At 37.1% G+C, this 21,838-nt stretch overlaps 3 protein-coding genes across 3 annotated transcripts; all 3 read right to left on the bottom strand.

Moving 5' to 3' along the window:
• Positions 1–354: 354 nt before the first annotated feature.
• LOC134862507 (tetraspanin-3-like) lies at positions 355–5,010 on the bottom strand. The gene is made up of 7 exons (XM_063880471.1): positions 4,828–5,010; positions 3,562–3,753; positions 3,240–3,314; positions 2,748–2,849; positions 2,475–2,627; positions 2,045–2,128; positions 355–1,352 (listed from the first exon to the last, which is right to left on the bottom strand). The coding sequence occupies exons 1-7, from the start codon at positions 4,888–4,890 to the stop codon at positions 1,260–1,262; spliced, it is 762 nt and encodes a 253-aa protein (XP_063736541.1). The 5' UTR covers positions 4,891–5,010; the 3' UTR covers positions 355–1,259.
• Positions 5,011–9,161: 4,151 nt separating this feature from the next.
• nmbb (neuromedin Bb) lies at positions 9,162–10,165 on the bottom strand. The gene is made up of 3 exons (XM_063882097.1): positions 9,932–10,165; positions 9,548–9,735; positions 9,162–9,459 (listed from the first exon to the last, which is right to left on the bottom strand). Exons 1-3 carry the CDS (start codon positions 10,095–10,097, stop codon positions 9,409–9,411), a joined length of 405 nt encoding a protein of 134 aa, XP_063738167.1. The 5' UTR covers positions 10,098–10,165; the 3' UTR covers positions 9,162–9,408.
• A 2,420-nt stretch (positions 10,166–12,585) lies between these two features.
• Positions 12,586–18,508, bottom strand: sec11a (SEC11 homolog A, signal peptidase complex subunit). Its single transcript, XM_063881966.1, has 6 exons — positions 18,304–18,508; positions 17,396–17,505; positions 15,471–15,620; positions 15,138–15,257; positions 13,153–13,210; positions 12,586–13,035 (listed from the first exon to the last, which is right to left on the bottom strand). The coding sequence occupies exons 1-6, from the start codon at positions 18,352–18,354 to the stop codon at positions 12,985–12,987; spliced, it is 540 nt and encodes a 179-aa protein (XP_063738036.1). The 5' UTR covers positions 18,355–18,508; the 3' UTR covers positions 12,586–12,984.
• Between the last annotated feature and the right edge of the window lie 3,330 nt (positions 18,509–21,838).

Below are 21,838 nucleotides of genomic sequence, written 5' to 3'. Positions count from 1 at the left end.
TTATTTGTGCAATGATTATACTTAACAGTTAATGTTTTATGTCATGCTTTTATCCAGTTATTTTTACTGTCTAAATTGGTCAGTAGCGTACCACTAAAACATTATTCCTTGCTGCCAGCAGATGGGGCTTTGCACCTTGTTTGGTTTGATCTCTCAGGCTTTTCTTCCAATGTGTTGATCTGCGTTTGTAGAATACAGAAAATATTTCGAGCTTAAAAGCTCTCTTTATTTAAAGATAAGCTTTAAAAAAATGTATGCGACTGATGAATTAATAAATCATTACCTGTGTATACGGTTTAAATGGCAATATATTTTATATAAAAGCATAAGATTTAAATAATGGCAACAGTGAGGTTGAAATGTATGAGTTTATTTGTTCCTGGCCCATCCATCCTCCAGTATTTACACAATTTTTCAACATGATTTTTCTGCAACACTAGCTAAATATCAAGGATCAGCTTAACAGCTTCAAAATATTTAAAAGGCGCACAATTCACATGAATGTAGAAAAGAAATGTGTCGTAATCCTTTATAGCAGGTTTATGTCTCACAAACTAAACAGAAGGAATTATCTGTAACAATCTACTCATACAGACATCAGGTAACACTGAAAATACTCCTCCTAATAGCACTGGAGAAAAAGGTTCATTTACAATGCATGTATTAGCAATGAAAGATTGAGATAAAACACAGTCTGTTCTGTCCATGGTAAAAAAAAAAACACATTTTCCAACTTCACAAAGTCTGGTTAAACTAGGTTCTTAGGAAAGGTGTACATTATCATTTTAGCATAGATTTTCCAATCACTATCTGAAATGTATATCGTGCTGCAGGACACAATACATTCATTCCATGCACTCCCAACACTGAGTGAAATAAACAAATATGCTCCAATTTATTTACATCATTCTCACTGGGGATAAGCCCGCATTTTATCAAGCCACAAGAAATAGAAGGAAACTAAATCTGCATCAACATCAATAGTGTCAATTAGCCATATAAAACTTTGGCTTATGTAGATGACTCAGTATTAGTAGGGAGAGAAAACATAACATTTAAAGTAACAGTAACATACAAAGCATGTCGATAAATAACGTGATTCCCCTTGGAGCCCCACACCCACCCAAACCATCAGTGTCGGCTACTTTATCATGAATTGTGCAAGGTGTGTGTATGAGCTTAAACTACTACAGCTGATATCTACTGTGGACATGTTCAGTGACGCTCTTTTTGATTTATTGAGTGCTTTGTTGGTTGGCTCATGCATAGCTGTTGGTTGTGACCAGCAGCTCATACGCTGGGTCGTGACTCCTCCTACACAGCACCACGCAGGCACAGAGCATACCCAGCATCTGCAGGCAGACAGCAAGAAAACAAGAGAAAAGATGTTAGTTTGAATCCTTATACCCTCCTACATAACAGGGAAATAATGCAGAAATGTTTAAAAAATATAACCAACACGGTGAAATCACACAGCGTAAGCAAATGATGTAAAAACCAAGAATCTATTCACACATACAGCATGCATGTTGTGCTTTAATGAGTTTGTTTGAGTGTAATATTAAGTGATCAGCCATGCTGTTTTAGTTCCTGCTTTGGCAGCAGGGGTTCGGTCGGTCAGACCATGCTGAGCTGTTAAACAGTCAATATCCCTTGACACAATTAGGTCAGGGCTACTGTAAGCTTAGTGTGTGCTGATAAAGATAACTTCAGTGTTAATTATGCAGCCAAAATGAAAAAATCATTAACTTTAAAGTGAAGTGAACATACTGGCTGTGGTCCTTACTTACTCTAGGATAACCATCACATTCTCCCTACGAGATAAAACTCAGATTTTGGATCAGAATCCAAGTTCTTAGATTTACAACAAAATCCATTTGAGCAACATCAGCGATCAGACAATGGGACAAGTTCATACACATCTGTGCAAGTACACATCAGTGCAAGTAGAAACTCATAATTAATCATTTGGTTATGTATTTTAACATTCACCTTTGCATTCACCTTCAAATAAGTGATTTCAGGTGACTCCTATCCTGCTTACCTGTATAGATGCGAAAGTGAGTGCAGCCCATATGACATACATCATGATCTCCTTTAACTTCTTCACAACGAGAGCTTCACAACCCTACGGCAGAAAATGAATGATATTGAAAGACTTTAAAGTGCATAGCAACATTTCTTAAAAAACAAATTACTAGGCAATAATGTCAAGACCTTTTATGTTTCAGCCACAGAAACTAATATGCATTACTCAGCCATATCTTTGGAAAAAAACAACCTTAAAATATACTGGAAACAAATCTATTGTCGAATCTGGCCTCAGGCACAACCTCTGCAGCTGGTGCCAGGTTGAGCAGCATAGAGGTATACTCCAGGAAAAAAGGAAATCAAATTTTTGACTGGAGAGAATCTTAAAGTTTGTTTTGTGGTTTTAGCTAGTATAGCCCTGAACTTTAGCCTCTTATCCATACCTCTTGGTAGAGATCTGCTGGTCGAGTGAGAGTGCCAGTACAGTTAGTGATGCTGGGCTGACAGCAGCTGACCGGCACGCTGTTGTTCTTAGATTCTTTAAACCAGTGCGTGTTCCTCCAGTCAGAGTAGTTATGAATGCCGCAGCAGTGAAGCTAACAGAGAATAGAGAAGAATAAAGAGGGGACAAAACAGTCAGGAGTTCATTAGGAATATACATTTATTTCATGATCTGAAATATGAAAACATAAAAACATTTTGGCTTTTCTTCTCACCTGCCTCTGCACATAGTCAATAGCACGGCTGGGAGCATCAGTGTTGGTGCCATTGTATTCGTTGTAAACCTTCTGGATGGAGTGGTTGACCTGATTTTCAACCTGAAACGGAGGCACAGCAGTTGTTACTGTCCCTGCTCTGTTACTGCAATTTCCCTGTGTTATCTCCAAGGCACAGTTTGTCACGTTAACATAAAACTAATTTAAATGTAGGCCCTAAGGCAACACCATTTAGCTAAAGCAGCTAAACAAAAATTAAGCCTAGAAAATCTGGTTTGTTAACAAAAACAAGATGTAGCAATATTGGGTTTTGCTTAATTCTTTTATCTATATTTATCTCTCACTTGGGACAAGTAGCAGACACACAGCATACAATATCAATACCTAAATTGTGAGATTTAAGAACATCTGACCAAGTGCTGCAAACAGAAAAACACTTTTATTTAACGTTACTTGTGAAATACTCCCTTTGAACAACGATACAGTGTTTACCTTTGCCCTGTATATGTAGCCAAGCACCACCACCACACACTCTGTGAGGAATACCAGCAGGAGAATGGCAGCAAACTGAAATGAAAATAAAGACACATAGTTCAGATGTTCATTAGATAGAATAGATAGAATCGGAGGATGAAACCCTCATCATTAGTCGAAGGTGAGTCAGAAGTCAATGGAATATTTGACAATGCTTTCAGGGTGATTATACCAAGAAATCTCAAGTCGTATGTATTTTGTTATAGAAATGTTGCTTTTGTATTTTTCGCCTGCACTAGGTATATTTTAAGCGATGCAGTTCAAAGCAGTCCCCACTCACAGTTGCCAGACCACAGGAGCTTTCACGTATTGTTGCGCAGCAGCCAATCAAGCCGATGATGAAGAGCAGAGTCCCGACCGCTATTATTATGATAGCAGGAATCAAAGTGTACACATCTTCAAAGAAGTGGTCGTAGTCGTCATATGTGATAAACACATAGGCTCCAATGTAGCACAAAATACCAGCTGCAGCCTGCAGAGAGAAACAGAGAAATTATGAGAGGAATCAGTACTTTAAAATCAACTTTGTCCTTTTATATCTGAATCTCCATTTTTATGTTTTTCTTCTGTGGGTCTAACACGACAACTGGATTTGATTGACTATGTATTTTTTTAATTCTGAATCTGATTGTGATTATGTTTGTCTTTCATTATAAAGGCAACAGTACAGTTAGCTAGTGTATTTTCTTGGCTGCTTGGACCAGATCCAAGATAGTGGTTCCATCCTACATTGAGGACATGGTCAAACTATACAAACCAGCCTGTAACTATGCTCCCCACTATCATTAGGACAGCAGAAACTCTACACATCTTCAAAATCGGAAACCAGAATCAGGTTTATTGCAAAGTAGATTTACAGATACAAAGAATGTGTCATGGTGTTTATAGTCAAACTGCACCTGGGCCCTTATCTATTTCCTATTGTTTCCATCATGTAGCAATTGAAGCAGTTCAAGACAATGAGAGTAAAACGGCAGGAAAAACTTTTAAAATTACATATGTAAGATTTCAAAGATAAACAACCATTTATTTAGCTTCAGTTGAAGAATAGCAATGCCATTCATAACATTTGAGAGACTGGTGCAATGTGGCCTGGGCCGCTTGTTGATTATTTATTCATCCTGGGAGATAGCTTAATGAGTTCATTTTTCAAACGTCTACCACAGCTTTTTTATACAGCTCCATTTATTCTTGCCTTTTTCAACATGTATGCATATCTTAACCAACTGTGGATATAAGCCTACATGTTGCAATCAATAGCTCAGACAGCAGATTAACTCAACTGCTGCATCACGTCATAGCTAGAATGTGTGGGCGGCAGTAGCTATCTACTGCACGATATCGTTTCTGCAATTAAAGCCCCTCATAGAAAACGTCAAAGTTATACTTTTTCCATGGATATTTTAGCTGAAAAAGCAGCTCGTGAAACGCTACACTGCATGCTGCAGAGCACCTCTGGCGCAGTTTGCTAGCTCGCTAATGCTCTTCATCCCTGGCCTCACTGAGGATGCTGCACTTTCTTTAAAAACATCCATCGTTTTCTTACCCAAAATATGAGATTAAGAAATACCAAGACGGTTTTGGATGACGTAATTCCACACTGCCCCATGGTAACTTGAGCTCTAAAAATAAAAGTGTAACTATAAAAAATATATATCGTGATGCACCTGCACCTTTTGCTGTTATAATAATAAAATGGCTTCGGTGGTCCTGCCCCACTTTGCAGATTATTCGCTGCTCGACCAATGAAATAATCGCAAAAGTAAAAAGGTCACGTGGTGTAGTGACGTCACCATTCAAAACAAAGCGTGATGGAGGACATTATGAACATTGAGCACGGCAACAATTGAGCATTATACATTATATTCTGTGTGAATAGTGAATTATACATTATATTCTGTGTGCAGCTTGTGTTTTTAACGTTAATTTGTATGTATTGTGTGTTTATGTACATCAGAAGTCCGTTAACAGTGAATCTCAGTGCTTAAATGTTTTTCTATACCACCACCATTAAGTTATACTGTAGGCTACAACATCATATAAGATATACTTAAATGTTTCCAAGTGGGATTTTTGTAGTAGAAACAAGCTTCAAACAATACAAGGCCATCAATACCTTAGAGTTGTACAGAAAATATGCATTACACAAATAGTTAATATGACACATTGATATGTTCTTTGGCCTTACTTGTTCACCACAGAATATTATTATTAAATATTTAAAAATGCTTAATTATATCCAGTGCTATCACCCTTACTATTCAGTGTTATCTGTCATATCTATGAGTTTAGTGTTGTTGTTTTCCACTTTTAACTTGACCTAGGGGCAGAATTTCATCCCCTTGCTACACACACTTAGCCTATTTAAAACAGCATCAGGAAGTGTTCCTGCATGGTATAATGTTCTTTGCCAGAGGGTGGCAGTGTAGCATCGCTGGTTTTCACTGGTATGCAATGTGGAAGTGGATGATGTATCAAGTGTGGTCAGTTGGTAAAAGCACCTTACACAGTAATAAGCATCATGCTATCTAAATAATGTTTTCAGAAATAGTAATAATATGGCATTGTATTGCAACCACACAATCCCATGGCAAAAATGGATGAATGTAAGGGACACATTCGACCCTGCTTTCTATACTTAACTCTATGGGACCTCTGTCTTTCGTATGAGGTCATGATACATTGCTCAATTGAAAATTAGTTCCTTTGGGGCATTCAATAAATAATGATTTGTACTGCTGCCCAAAGCTTTGGTTTTTATTGACTCAAAGCTTGCAACGTTTGTCACTGTCAGCTTTGCTGTTAAAATTGAGCAATTCAAGTATATGTTCAAGCTACATTGTTGGCATATACATGCATCAAGTTCACCTGTTGGCTATAAATCAAGTCATTATTAAAACATAACATTAGTAAACAAAGAAACAAGCACATATGCAGGGAAACAAAGACAGGGTAGAAAGTGTTCGAAAAGGATTAGACGACTTTGAGTCATACGCTCACACCATACAAAATGAACCAGCATTGGTTAATGTTGTGATGAAGTATGGCTACATTTACCCAAAAAACAAAAGGGCTTGGTTGTTTTTTTACACATGTATCTTTTCTTTTACACGTCAAAACATGACACTTCTTTGAATATAATTTGCATTGACAGGATATCATTATTTGAATGATAAACAGAGGGATGTCCTACTGTGTGTTATGTTGTTTTCAAATTAAAATGCCCTCACATGACATATGAACCCAATGCACAAGCAATGCTTTGATTGATTATAGACAAAACGTTTCAAGAAACCCCCCACAAATCATTGTAGATCATATCATATGAATTTGTTTGTTATTTTTGGAGGGGTTTGGACAGATTTCTGTCCAGGGCACACTGTAGTAAATGTGTCACACAGGAGCAGTTTATGATAACAAACCGTTATTTGAAGGACAGCTAGCGCCAAAATGCCAGATGGCCGATATTTGTCTCTCTGTTTAATGGAAATAATAATATCAGTATTAAAATTCCAATTAAGCCTATTCAGTATGGGGAAATGAGCTGTCCAGCGTCATCGTGGCTGTGGGTTCTTTTCATTGAGCCCCAGCATTTGATAATACTGATTCCCCCAAGCTGAATATAACCTTAAAATTTAGGAAATTGTCTTCTTGGATGATCATCTGTTTATATTGTTGATGGATACAGGTCAATGTAAAGTGAAATGTTTTTGATATTAACTTTTTTTGGAATCCTTAACTCAATTGCCTCAGAACGCCTTTCGTGGCCTCCTCCCCCACTGTCTTAATGATATAGATTTATTTATAGGGAACAAAGGATAATGAATAATTCCAACCAAAAACTAAAAAACTAACAATATGCAGGAATTTCATTTCATTTTCCTGGAATTGAAAATAAAATTGTCTATTACATTTGCCAAGCATCAACATGCCTGTGAATTATAAGAAGCATAGCTTGTGTAGGTTGACAGAAACAGGGATTACAGGATCAATCTAAGCGTCTTAAAAGAACAAAGCGTTTATCTGAGCAAGGGGGAACATTCAAGGTAAACAGAGAGCACAGAGAGGCTGAATTGAATCGCTCATTCCACCAGGGGTGAAGAAGCATACGTCAAGAGAGACCTGTGACACACTCAAAGTGTGAGAAGACATCATCATCGTCAACTGTTTACACTCTGCAATATGTTTGGACTTGTAATTTCAAGTCATAAGAGGATAGTTTTCTTTACTAATTCACACACCCACAAATGATCAACACATAGAGCTACACTCTATGCACCAGATTATCATGTCATGACATTTCAAGTTAATTAATAAAAGACACGATTGCATTTGAAGTGGACATTTCTGTCAGTATTCAAATACGTTGGCTACTAGTACATCTTGTGTTTGTGCTAGCATTAAAAAATAGTAAGCTATGACAGTGTGATCCTTATTAAACATAACACTGTGCCACATTTTCACTTTTGTAAAGTATTTTAATTGCAAAGATCAAGGAAGAGATTAAACTCCTTATCGAAAAAGATTTTGACCAAACTAAAGAACATACTGGAGAGTTTCTCCCTCTCCCCATCAAAGCGTTGGAGGCAACTTTAAATGCTTTTTTTTTGGGAAGCCAATTTTCCAGCCTGCTAAAGTATTTGTGTACAATGTTCTGCAACCAAAAATTGCTGCAATTCAAAGTTTTTGTGTGGCAAAATAACAGTAGCTTAAGATGTGTATTTATTTCTCCATTTACTCAGAGTTCGATCCAACATTAGAAACTCTGAAGAAGCCCTAAATGACATGTTTGGTGAGGTGCAAGACTGAGCGTGAACATTTCAAATAACTTGAAATCAAATGGTCCTTTTGGGTGACTGTGCTGATCTCAGTTAATGATATTCAAATGTTGTAAGCAACAAAATGACTGGATGCATTTTAAGAAACACCTACAGCAATGCAATTCAGTTCAACAGCACCACAAATTCTATCCTCCAAGATGACTAAATAAAAATGATATCTTGGCGGTTTTTCCAGAAATTGAACATTCTATCCTCCATGAGGGTGGGATTTAGTTGTTATACTGTTTTGTTAATATTCTTTAGTTATACTTAGCTGTAGTCTACATAAAAAACTGGCAACTGCGACACTATGTTATTCATATTAAGTCATTTATAGGGTCATAATTGTTGAGTTATAGAAATCAAGACTATACAACTCTCTGTACTCTGTGTGCGTCCTCCCACCACCGACTACTCGAAACACAGGGCATATTCCTCATCTTGAAACTGACGTAAAGCATCAGACAACACATTGTGGGAGAGATATTACAAAAACCTATACCCAGAATGAACAATGGATCAGCCCAAGGCAAAGAGTTGTTCATCTTACCTCACCACTATTGATCGAGAGAAAAGATCATCCCTTTATGCAAAGGACAGGAGAGGTACAAAAGACAATATCGATTCCATGTATTCAGGAATCTAGAAAAATTATATAATCTGCCTACATTTATATTTATGTAAGTGTTATTTTGTGTTAAAACAGATCTTACTCATGCTGAACAACGAGTTGCTGTTGGGCCTATAAATAAGGGATGTGAATGTCACATGTATAAGAACCCTACAGAAAAACATAAGGGGGAAAACTTTTTAAAACAGTTTTCTGGTAATGTTAACCCTTCAAATATAATTTTCAATGTTTTTGTTTAGCCTCTAATGAGACACAAGCACTTATTGAAGAGGCATTAGTACATTGGAAATATCCCATAACATATTTTATATAATCTTCATTGTTGAGCACCAATAATAGCAGAAACCCATAACAAGCAATGATGTGCCCATAGGATTTGAGTGAATCAAACGTGATATATCAATATGTCATAATTTATCAAACTCAGAGCACTGCAAATAATTATTTTATTTAATATAAATAATTGTAAACGACAAGACAATGTCAAATATCATCATCAAAATACATTGAAAACAACTTTACGTGCATTTCAGATGGCAAACGAACAGTATGACAGTTACAGGTAATTACAATCATGATGAGCAGGAGACTGCCGACGGTGTCTAATGTATTTATTTTAACCCATGAGGCCAGGTGACCTCGGATCCGTGTTCATGCGACCCTCACATCCTCTGTATCACTTTCTGCTTTGGATGTAGTTTTCTAAAATCTTCATCAACACGTCCTCCTGAAACAGAGACCATGACAACACATTTTAATACAGATTCTTAGAAATTTCCCGCGCCAAAAAAACGGTGTAGGTTAGAAGTGCTCACCTGATTTTTCGTGCTTCTCTCTTGTGTATCCACCTGCTCTTGCAACGCCACCCGCAGGAACTGATGGAAAAGCTCGGTGAGGGGGCTCTGCTCAGCGGGCAGACTGACTTCCAGAGCATCAACCCCCTGCCTCTCTGCTGAAGGAAGCAGGGGGGGATCCATCACGCTCTTCTTCCCCATGAAATGTCCTGTCAAATCAAAGAAAACGCTAGTTAACAGAATTAAAATAAGTCAGACTTGGCGAGGTGGAAAATCCTTTTGGGACAAAATAAACATTGATAGAGCAAAATAATGTTATCATGTCAAAAGATGTAACGTGTTGCACATGAAAAATATGTTAAAATACATCAATTGAATGTTGCTGTTAGATTAGATGATTCTTACCTGTAGCCCAAAGATTCCCTCTTGGATTCACTTTGATTTTAGCAACTTTATTCCTTAGCTCAGTTAGGTCGAAACTGACAGCGACGGTAAAAGTCATGATAGAAAAGAAGACGAGATAAGCAAATAAGCCACACTGGCAAACATTATTCAGCGTAAAACCTCTCATCTCAGCGCGGAGTGGCGAACTGTTCTCCAGGGCGCAAATGTCCAAGTGTGTCCTGTTGTTGGTGGATTGCTCAGACGCCTCCTGCTTTTATAGGCTCTCCTGTGCGGGGTGGGCTCTGTTTATGTTGCGCGTACTTTTGATTGAGCCAGCTGCATTAATCGGAATGAACTAGTCATTGTCATGATTTCGTTGGACCGCGCCCCTGGCTGTGCGTATTTTACGCACCACACCATTTATCTTTAACCCGGGGCAGATGCGAATGTTGGCTGAAAAACAGCTTCTCAGCTACCTCATTACACACGCTGAAATATACTAGTGCTGAAACGATCAGTGGGGATGATTCATTGAGATTGAACTGTACTTTCCCCTGTTAAAGGTTTGCAGGTTGCAGTTTTTGTTGTTATGACTTCACTTGCAGTATTTTTAGGATTTCTGATTCTGATTTACATTTTTTCAAAAAAGATTCATCAGACTCTTACAATGCATATCAAGACAATAACACATCTGCCACAACACAAACTTTATTGTCACCTTTAATAAGACATAAGTTTATTTATACAGCACATTTGAACCCCATGGCATATCAGAGTAACAAAGAGACAATAAAGTCACATTTAAATACATTCAAAGCCAAATTATAACAAATAATAAAAAGTTACAGTGCAGTGTAAGATATGAATAAAAGCTTCATTCATAAACACACAATTTCATGGAGGTTGTGCGGTGTTGGTGTAAATTGTGTAGTAAGATCAACACAATGGCAGAGGTCACAGCCACTGCTTCCTTGTAGCAACACATATAGTAATTTCCTGCACAGGTCCCTCCAACCCCCTCCCTGCTCTAAGGGCCGGGCCTGGCCCCTAGCAATAAGCAACATGACATTTGGCCAGTTGCAGCATGCTGCTGTGATCACCATCAGTCCTCTGAGGACAGAGAACCTGCTGATTCTCACGACTAATTTAGAGCTGATAAGACAGACAGCCTCTTCGTCACTTCGGGGTGCTAAAGTTGCAAGTTTAGTGAAAAGGCTGCAGTAGCATCTTGCTCTTTACCTGACCTTTGGCATTCACACATACTTGCAGCTGAATGTCAGTCTAATTAGTAGACTCTGACCATCACTTTTACTAAATTCTCATATTAGATGAACAGAGACAGCCATGGTTCTTTCAACACTGTAGTTGCATTAAAAGACGGGATATTTGCATCTCAAACTCGACCCATTGGATTCATAAATCAAGGCACCAATTAGTTCTAAGGTTACCTTGTGTTGCTTTGATTATTTATTCAAATGAAAAGTTGACAGAAGTCCATGCTCATTCCACAACTGACTCTGTACCAATAACAGAACTAAACAAAGTCGAAAAGTTGTTTTAATTTTAAATGAAACTGCTTTGAATCAGGTCAGTTTTTAACCTGTGATTTCTCATATCCACTGAAGCATACTTTTGACAAGCTGCTTAACATAACAGTCATTTAAAAAAAAGGCCCTACTAACAGTCACCTCGGTCAAGTTCTTTGAGGTGTAATGAAAACATTGACCAAATGCAATTTTAGTCAGAGTTCAATCTGGAAAGAGCTTTAAGTGGATCTGTGTTATGATTAAATAATATGTTGATCCATGCTGTATTGTACATGGCTGGGTTGAACAGCCTCAGCTGATTTCACCTACACTTTAAGTGTATAATGTATAAATAAATTGAAATGCAACAAGGTCAATACTCGATGCATGTCTGAACGAATGAGAAGTTGAGTCCACTTAAAAAGAGTCAGTGCGTAAACACCACTCCAGTGACCCTTAAAAAAACCCATTAAACCATTTAATTTACAAGAAAATTGGTGAGCAAGCTTTTTTTCTGACACAGCTCTCCAAATTCACTCAGAGGATGCTAGTGGTTTCATAGAATATTTGGATTTGTGAATGAAAAACACAGTATAAAATCTAGTTCATAAGAATCAGTGCCCGACATTAAGTGCAGTATGTCTTTCAGATATATTTCAGGAAGAATTTGTTTTTTATTCCCTAAAACAAATGCTGGATAAAGAACACCCCTGCTTTTACTATAATTACAAATAAGTAAATACATGACTTTCCATGTTTGAGCCAATTTTTCATGCCCTTTTTTTACTGAAGTAGTGTGAATAGGGCTAAAAAGCAGTGTTATGCTAAACACTGTTGAGACCATAACTCCATTATGCAATGCCTTAAGAAAGGCCTTGTAGTCAAAATGTTGCATCCGTTTCTTATTTTACTCGCTCATGTGACATAAACAGCTGTAATGTTCCAATGTGGGAATTAACTAAGGACATTTTAAATATATACACAACAGCTTTTAATTGATAAACACTCACCATTCCAAACTATTTTCACACCTAGAAAAGTTTTTCTAAATCGTAGCTTTTCCAGGAATCGCGTCACTGTCGTAACACCAGTATATGACTATAAACAGATATAGGCACGACAGGTGCCATAATAAAAAGAGACAAAGAGTTATAATAATCCATATCGGATGGTAACCAGATTTCATATTTAATAATATTCATATTCAGTTGTCATAAAATACTTCACATGTTTTTTTTCAAAGACAATGATTCAACAGGAAAGAAACAAGACCTAATTTATCTGGATGAATGCTGTTTCACATTCTGAGGATTACAAATAAAGATTTCCAAACTAAACTTAGCCTAGTCCCTCACAAAAATATTTTTAAAGCTTGTTTGTTTTTTTCAAATGTAAACACTCTATCCACATTTCTACAAAATGTTCAAAGAAAATGGTACAAAAAAGCCAGTTGGGTTTGACAAAGTCTAACTGAATTCTGTTTTAAAAGGCATGACTGAGGTTTCCTGGACGTAGTTTATCCTTCCTGGGTCCTGAAGTCTGGGGACCTCACTCCCGATGGACCAACACAAAGAGACCCAGCAAGAAGAGGACAGCATACTGAGGAATGAGGATAAAACATTTAACAAATTAGACGATTATGCTGAACATGACCGAGCTTCAAAACAAAGACAATCTCGTAAACAGACTCTGGTGCGAGGAGGTCGATCAACTTACTTTGAACTTGGGGTAATCATTCATGAGAATGGTGACAATTCCAATGTATGGCACAAACCTGGAGAAGATAAAAAATATGAACAGTAAGGAAATGTTATAGATGCATAAGATTTAATACTAAAACAACAGTATTTACAAAGTGTTTAACATAAAACCCAAAAGGAGCAACATAAGAAAAGTTTTGCAGAAGGAAAACACCAACAGGTGGTAATTAGTAAACAAGGATGCAATAAAGAACAGATCAGGACATAAAAGTGCATAGGGAGTGATTCCAAGGTAAACCAGTTTTTAAAAAGTGAAACTCGATTTGCAAGCCCAATGTCCTCACGTAAAATTGATATAAGATTTTCTGCTGTGTAAAAAAGATCTACAGCTTATCTTTTGGTAGCATATTGGATCAAATTAGACATTGGGTAACAGATATGAGCAGCAGTTGAAGTAGAAATGAAGGCAAAACATTTCAAGACAACTCAATTTATCAGAAAATACTTTCGGGTATTATTTCATAATTGCCTGATCGCTACTATTGGAGCTGATCATTAACCTTAAGCAAAATCTTTGCCTACTTCACACAATCTCTCTTGATTTACTGTATATCTGAGAGTATCCCCTATAGGTGCAGCAGTGTGTTCTGGGAAATGAATGCTGTTACTTTCATCTAGCTTTTCTAATTATACACGTCAAGTAAAAATGTTTTGATGAAAACAAGGCGGTATGAGAGTGGTTCATGTGTTCAAGCTAAAAAGAGATGTATGGTGAATGGATTCGTTGAGGCTTCAGTGTGTCTCTGATCAGACACTGCAGCTAAAGCAAAGTTTGATCCTGGAGACAGTCTCTGCCTCGCCTCTCCCTCCCTGGTTGTTGAAGATGAAGTAGGAACGGTTAATCCCTGTTGCATATTAACTACTGAAAATAACATCAAGCCTCCGTCTTCATTCATTCACTGCCTTGAAACACTTTTTTCTTTTTACATTAAAGAGCCTACATAGATTCACAACTAGATATTCTGAATTAATTCTGTGAAGCAGAGCAAGAGGTGAAAATTCTAAATATTTGATAATGAATATCAGCCATTAAATTGAATAATATTGATATAAGACTTATTGCAAAACTGAGCACAATAGCGCTGCTTTGTGGCATTGAAAAAAAACTGACAATGAAATCAGGATTTGTAATTATTTCTCCAACAGTCGACTAATATTTCATGATTGTGACAGCCCTAATCTGGGATGAACATCTGCTCAAAGAACCATTTAAGTGTTTAATGCCTTATCTATCTGTAGGAGCAAGGGACATATTTGACCTGCGTATCACTTAGTCACTGATAGTAGCTGTGTGTGGAGGTGCAATTAATATTTCCTGAGCACCTGCTTGATATCCGTTTTGTTTGTAGCGAGGTGAGTAGATCTTTTGTTCGGATTTTCCGTAACATCTTGTAAGGTAAAGGAGTTGTTTTATTGTTGTCAGTATAATTAACAACCAGAGAGTAGTTATGGAGTCGTCCCCTTTGTTTGGATGTGGAAAACTCAGCGGCTAATTACCTTTCTATGACAGTCACGACAAAACTATTCCTCGCATATATCTGGACAAAGCGCTGATGAAGAGACTGAATAGCCTAAATCCTACCTTGTTCAATGTAAATTAACTGGAAAATATAATAGAATATCCTAATCCCTCAATCTTAAACAGGATATTTGTGAAATTGCTACTTTGCATATGACCTTCTTCTCAGTTTGTCTCCAAACTAAGACAAACAGGGCTCAATTCCATTGGACGGTACATGTGTCGCTTTTACTGTGTCAACCCCCTGCAGAAAAACCTTGGCAATACATGATAATGTATCTTGAAAATAACAACTATTAAAGGTAATAAACATTTCTCCGGATTTGTGGATTCTACTACAGAGCAGAAAAAGGTGACGTTACATGTATTATTAAGCTATCGAGATATCTGGATTAATCATGGATATTTTTCATTTTACTTACCCCCTGGCTCGTCCCACCACGTCTTTTTTCTCCAGCCAGTGTTGGCCCTGCTTGTACAGTCCTCTGTCATCCACTGCATTGTTGTCCCCTTTGGTCAAGAACTTTATGTCTCCATTGTCCCTGCAGGACAACATGATTTTAGACCACAACGTACATCGAGGCCTGTTTTTGAACACATCCTGTCTCTGGATGATTCATGATGAGTGTGAAATATCAAAGTGGCCTCTCAGAATTGTTTTAATAACATTTCAATACCATGAATTGTATTCTCAGGTTCGGTATACAGGAATGGAAATCATACACAGTTAACCCTAATAAAATGTGTTTTCATACTTTTCATGGATCTTGAGCACTCTGTGTACTATGGGGATCTCTCTGCCTTCTATCCTGAAGACGACAATCTCTCCGACTCTGATGGGGTCCTCTACCCTGTTGGTGAGAAACAGCAGGTCTCCTCTGTGGAAAGCTGGCTCCATACTCCCACTGAAACGAATGGTGAAAGCATATTATTAAAATGAGTTGGTACCATTTCGATTATTTCCATTAGTACCAAATGTCATTCAAGGCATGTCTATCCCGACTTTTTGTGTAGCCGACACTATCCACAACTTGTGGCAGCCAGTCATGTCTTTTTAGAGTTGAAAAACATCTAAATGATCGCAACAGATCATCAAAACAATCCGAGCCCAACATCCAATTGCAATCTTTGCAAAGCCACAATGAGGTATCACCATTAACTCTCCACATGAATGCTCAACATTACATGACGCAGATTAGGACAACAAACTGCATCAGAACACCCCTGGCTATCAGAGGTTAAACTGGGCTTGCATTAATTATGATATGACAAAACTAAAAGCCTGTTCTAGTCAAAGGAAAGACTGCAGTGAATAATCATCTGGAAGATTTAATAATGAATATAGGAGTAACAAAAAACACAATCATTTAGACATATGGCTTTAGTCTTACTTATCCTAACAGTATGATTGACATGCAACAGCTATAAAACTGCTGGCGTACATTGGTACGTCACAACGGATTACCTGTCGCTGAGGACACATTTTCACACAGCTTCACAAATGTTCTTTAGTCCTTAGGTACACACGCTTTCACATTAATAAAAAGCAATACAATGTATGTTGTGTTGCTGAAGGATCCTACTGTCATACATGTGTTTACAAAGATAGCTGTATTAAGCATTTATTAATGCAACTTCTTGTGACCAGGGGATATTATGTTGTGTCTGTCAGAGAGCAGATAGAAGTGCCGTTGTATATCTTCAGCCATTTCACTATTCTACACACTGTACAATGTAGCATAGATCACATGTTCACCAGTGTGGTACCAACGCCCTCAATCTCTTAATATCCAGCAATAATAATTCAAAGCTGCATGAAAGAAAATATTAACGCCCACAAAAACCAAAATGGCCCCAACTATTGAGGCCCACATGTGACTTGCCTACTCTAAATAAATACAAGTCCTTGGACTCTGTATTTGTTGTTTACCCTGAGAGAATGATTTGAACATTTCCATGCAGAACCAAAAACACAACACTAACTCGTCAGCAGAGACAAGTAATGCCACATAAAAGGCAAAAGAGAAATGTAACCCTCCCGTCGTGTTGGGGTCAAATCTGACCAATGTACTATTTTCATCAATCATAAATATTGTGCTGTACATTAGATTGCCTGAAGGGCCTACTATGATATCCTCAACAGTAGGCATTTCAACATATCAAATTGATGATCACCACATGACCGCTATAGGAAATGAATGGATAAACCTAGGTTATTTTCCTTCACCCACAGATGGACAAAAGGTTGAATTTGGAATACATTTTCAGTGCCTATTCTTTGTATATTCACTGCAGTTATTCATATAAACCACTAGTCTTAGACATTGTTTACAGCTTGAAAAAGGTGTAAAATAAAAGGTGGTGACGTTTAATGTTTTTTTTAAGATAAGATAAGATGTACCTTTATTAATCCCCGTGGGGAAATTCAAGTGTTTACGCGGCAACAGAGAAGAGGAAAAACAGTACAAGTTCACACAGGGATATGAAACACAAATTTAAAATAGAAAATTCTAAAAACAAAAAAAAAGGGTTGCAGGTCAAAGTTATTGTGCAAGAGTGCAAGAGTGCAGGCTTTATGTTGATGTAAGAGTAGTTAAAAACACAGTCAAATTTGACCAGAAACACCAAAGTAACGGGGGAGAAATGACAGGAGGGTTAAATACCAACACGTGTGACTCACCTGAGAACAACTACAATCGGACTCTCACTGCCTGTGACCACCATCAATCCCTTCCAGATCATCAGCGCAGAGGAAACTATCATACCAAAGTTCAGCACCTGGTAATAGAGCTGCAAACAAAAGGAATATTAAAATTGCATTTCTTATTACAGACCCTTAAAACACAAGTGTGCATGTAGAGATAACTCCTGATTTTTCCCCAACATATGTTTGACAAAATATTATATTCAATGGTGAAGTACTAGTAAGCAAATTTATAGGTGGGAGTACTCTTGTACTTGTGTAGGAAGTGTTAGCATCAAAATATACTTTTGAGTACCAACACCAAAAGTACTCTTTATACAGATTGACCAATTATCTAATACTACATATATTATGTGTCTTGATTAAAATTCTATTGATGTATTAATGTGTTTAACACAGCTAGTCAATTTGGATCTTATTTGAATAACTTTGTATACTGCAGGGTAGCTTTTGGATTTACTCCAGGTTTAAATAAAGTCTTATTTAAATGTTTAATATAATTAAAATCATGAATCAAAAGTACATTAAACAAATGTAGTGGAATAAAGGTACACTATTTACCTCTGAATTGTAGTGGGGTAGAAAACTAGTAAGCAAATTTGACTTATCGTGCTATGACAATACTGGAAAAGGAGGAACATGGCTAGCTACACTGAAAGTCAAGATTATTGTCTAAACAAGGTTAATAGGTGTATTTAAAACTGTAGGATAAAAAGGCTTATTTTGAGAGATGCTTGAGCATGAAACAGTTCTCTTTAAATGTTGCTAACAAGTGACAGCCAGCTACAGTGTTAAAAAGCGTTTGGTGGCTAGGTATCGTTAGCTTTGTATTTCTACCATACAAAGAGACGGTGGTCACATCAGAGTAATGTCCGGGTACATACCTGCCGCTTATTCATGCGACGAACATCGTCGAGAAAGTCTAAAGACAACATCGTGGCAAATACTACTGTGTAGAAAAACCACCTAAATCACATTAAAACGTTTTAAAGTAACGACCATATGGATGCACGGGCAAGCGTTGAAAACTTGCATCCGAATCTTCCGGGTGCGCGCAACCGGAAGTCCCGCCCACCACTGAGCTCTGTGTTGAGGTGTCAGTTTAGGATACGAGAGAGGGAGCCATGGCAGAAACTGAAATGAATCGTAGCTGCAGGGTCTGTTTTAGTTCAATAGTTTTTGCAGAAGTTTAGAAAGTCAAAGATATGATATTACAACATAATAAGGACAAGGGATATATATATATACATATACATTTACCCTGAGAATTTGCTGTGCAGCGCATTGCAATATAAGTTGGAAGGGTGCAGATTTAAGATAAAAATCGAAAATAAAATATTCATAGACATTTCCCTGTGGCTTTGTGGTATTTCTGTCTCCTTATGGTTGTTATACATCTCAGCTTGTGTCTCGTTTGATCATTTCAAGTTTTGCATTACATGTATTTCATCTTTTTGAGGTCCTTTTGTGTCTGTGAACATCTCTTTTCTCATTGAGATTACTTCCTGACCCTTTTGGATTGTTGTGTGCTTTTTTTTCCCTGTTTTTTTGCAAGTCTTTGTAGACGTTTTGCATCTCTTTATGGTCATATCTGTGTCTCTTTTTTGTGTCTCTTTGGGGTTGTTTTGCATCTTTGGATGTTTTCAACTCTTTGTGTTTATTTTGTTTCTCTGGTGGTTGCATTTTCTATGTAGACACGGTTTGTGGTTGTTTCATGATTGTTTGTGTTTGCTTTGCATAACTTCCTTGGTTTACGCTTTTGAGTCTCAACCTGATCATTTATTTATCTTGTAGTTTTGCATGTATCTTTTTTGGTTATTTTGCTTTTCTTGGCCTTCCACACCACACCGAGATAACTGAGGGAACACTGACCATGTTTTGTTTTTTCAAAAGAAAGTTACAGATGACCCACGTGTCTAGTATTTTATTTAAAAAACGGAAATACAATATGAAGAATTTGCTAAACGATTATGGTAAATAAAAAGGTAAAAACATATACATGAGTACATTCTACATCCTAGAATGCATATTATTATGTCAGTGTTATTGCACTATAATGACCCCCTTTCAGTTTGTGAAAAGTGATTTGAGGCATTGTTTTTTTTAAATAAAAATATTGACCGCAGCTTCTAAAGAAATACGTCAAGCTTTGTGTAAAACATTCACCATGCAAACAGAGTGCCCCATCATTGTGAGTCAAATATAGTGAAGCTTACAATCAGTGATGTTATCTTAAACCAAACAAACACAAGTAAAAACAATCAGTCTGAATTAATAATTTATGGCATTTTAATGGCCACCTTTAAAGGAGGGTAAACTATTCTGCAAACAAACCATTGCACAAAGTAAATGTAAGTCATATTACTTTCCACTAAAACCTTAATCAACTGTCGCTTAATAATAAAACTTGTCACTCAGCAAAGAACAAGTGAGAAGCTTTCACCGCCACTAATTATGAATTGCTTTCTTCTATCATAGATCACATCCAATTTCCTAGAGGACGTGCGTTTGACTAAGTAATAACATAATTATTGACCAAACACCTGAAGTCCACCTGCCAGTGTGACTTGTTGACTCAGCCTGTGGAGATTATTAGTAACACATGCTACACTTGTTTCAGCTGTCCACATCTGATTTTATGTTGGCATTTATACGACTGATACCTAATTGTTTTTTGTCAATCTGTGTTAAAGGTCATGTCAATTTAATTTGACAACATGTTCTGGCAAAGTGTTGGCTGTATGTTCGCAGGGACACACATCAATAAAGAAAAGACACTATGTCAACATGGTGTTAACGTTTGAATAAATTCTAAACCCAAAGAGTTATAATAAAACAACTCTCTCTTTCACAGCAGTTAACTTATATATTTCTCCACTAAAGGAAATAAATGGTGTATTTTTAAATGTGTTGATATTCATTTTGTCATGGATGATCCAATCTTTCAAACGAACCAACCCAGGACATCAATTACCTCAAACCTTTTTAAAGCTTTGTGCAATATTTCCAAAAACATTTCACACCTCATTTTGAAGTCAAACTTTCTTCTGTCCAATCTGTCTTACATGCATGAACATCCAAGTGCTCTGATAAGACAACGGCAGCTGTCAAGTTCCCAGCAACTATTTTCAGTTCAGTTATTCATTAATGTCCATGCATCTAAAAGTACTCTTTGGATTCAATCTTTGTTCGGTTGTTGTTCCCTATTTTTTTTTTAATGAAGAATATGTAACTCCGTATAAATGCATACTTCCATAAATGCTTAATCTGTATCATAAACCAACACAGCAGAGTGAGAAGTCTGTACGCAAAGGGAATTCCAGAGTTTGTTTATGATGGGTTTACTGCCTTCAAATTGGTTGTGATCTGTTAACATCTCAGCAATACATTTGTCATGCTTCATACAGAGGATGTGGTCACGGCATATCCTTTAACGATTTAACTGCAACCATCTCTGAGCAGAGCAGGGCGGTAGTTGTGAGGTGATACCCACTGTTCTCCAATAGATAATGAAGATACATGTACATCACACCAAGAGAACTCAACAGTGTTATATTAAAAACCTTTAAAGTTATCTAAAGATTGTCGACGATACCTCTTGAATATGAATATCTGGATTGATTTCCCATGCAGATGTATAACAGATACATCTTGTGACGTTGGTGGTCTTTAAGCTAACATAATTGAACAGATTTATATTTCATTTAGCTGCATATTGATCACTGTTAAACCCACACTTCATCTTCCTGTGCACGTTTGAATGAAGAACTGCTCAGTGCTATATCATTCGCATATCCATGCATATACAACATTTAGACATCACCTATAATATTCAGATTTAGCCTTTATGTTACCCAATGAGAGAAAATAGCATGAGATATAGATCAGAGTGTCATTGTTTTGTAGTCAGCATTAGCTGGCTGTGATAAACGCAGCACTGACAGTCAATTTAGCGATGGCTCTGAGACAATGGGCAGTCTGGGGCTTTTGGGGGACTGGAGATAAAACTTTTTTTCAAATGCCAACTAGTCTGTGGCATTTAGGAATGTGTGACCATTTTCATATAATCTGCCTAAATGGTCACAACGACCCTGGCCTGCCAATGGTAAATAAGGTCAGTCAGGCACAACAATTCAAGGTCAGAATCACAGGCAGTCTTGTAAAAGATTACACACGTCTCATGTTTCAGTTTTCCCTTGTTTTTCATTCAATAAAATGAGATCTAACTTTGCATTCTCATTGTGCCTGTTATGCTGTGCCAATATTTTCTGGCTCAATGTAAAGGTATATTTTTATAACATCTATCAAATCAATCAAATGAATGAAAGCACAATTTAAAATGATTTCCCACAATGAGCCTGAATGTGAGACGTGTTTAATGTGTTTAAAGACCCGAGTGGGAGGGCTTCACATTAACAT

Source organism: Eleginops maclovinus, chromosome 4, assembly GCF_036324505.1.
Source record: "Eleginops maclovinus isolate JMC-PN-2008 ecotype Puerto Natales chromosome 4, JC_Emac_rtc_rv5, whole genome shotgun sequence".
Taxonomy (NCBI): Eukaryota; Metazoa; Chordata; class Actinopteri; order Perciformes; family Eleginopidae; genus Eleginops; species Eleginops maclovinus.
This window is presented reverse-complemented; position numbering and strand designations above follow the sequence as displayed.

What these genes read in the sequence shown, in the direction of transcription:
- LOC134862507 (XM_063880471.1), bottom strand. Translation starts at nt 4,890, where the DNA reads ATGGGGCAGTGTGGAATTACGTCATCCAAAACCGTCTTGGTATTTCTT. An exon ending in TTGACTATGTGCAGAGGCAG is followed by an intron (nt 2,628 to 2,747) that starts GTGAGAAGAAAA and finishes ATTCTCTGTTAG; the next exon opens with CTTCACTGCTGCGGCATTCA. An exon ending in TCACTTTCGCATCTATACAG is followed by an intron (nt 1,353 to 2,044) that starts GTAAGCAGGATA and finishes GTCTGCCTGCAG; the next exon opens with ATGCTGGGTATGCTCTGTGC.
- nmbb (XM_063882097.1), bottom strand. Translation starts at nt 10,097, where the DNA reads ATGAGAGGTTTTACGCTGAATAATGTTTGCCAGTGTGGCTTATTTGCT. An exon ending in AGGGAATCTTTGGGCTACAG is followed by an intron (nt 9,736 to 9,931) that starts GTAAGAATCATC and finishes TTGATTTGACAG; the next exon opens with GACATTTCATGGGGAAGAAG. An exon ending in AGAGAAGCACGAAAAATCAG is followed by an intron (nt 9,460 to 9,547) that starts GTGAGCACTTCT and finishes TCTCTGTTTCAG; the next exon opens with GAGGACGTGTTGATGAAGAT.
- sec11a (XM_063881966.1), bottom strand. Translation starts at nt 18,354, where the DNA reads ATGTTGTCTTTAGACTTTCTCGACGATGTTCGTCGCATGAATAAGCGG. An exon ending in GTCGCATGAATAAGCGGCAG is followed by an intron (nt 17,506 to 18,303) that starts GTATGTACCCGG and finishes TTTTGTTTGCAG; the next exon opens with CTCTATTACCAGGTGCTGAA. An exon ending in ATGATTACCCCAAGTTCAAA is followed by an intron (nt 13,036 to 13,152) that starts GTAAGTTGATCG and finishes CTCATTCCTCAG; the next exon opens with TATGCTGTCCTCTTCTTGCT.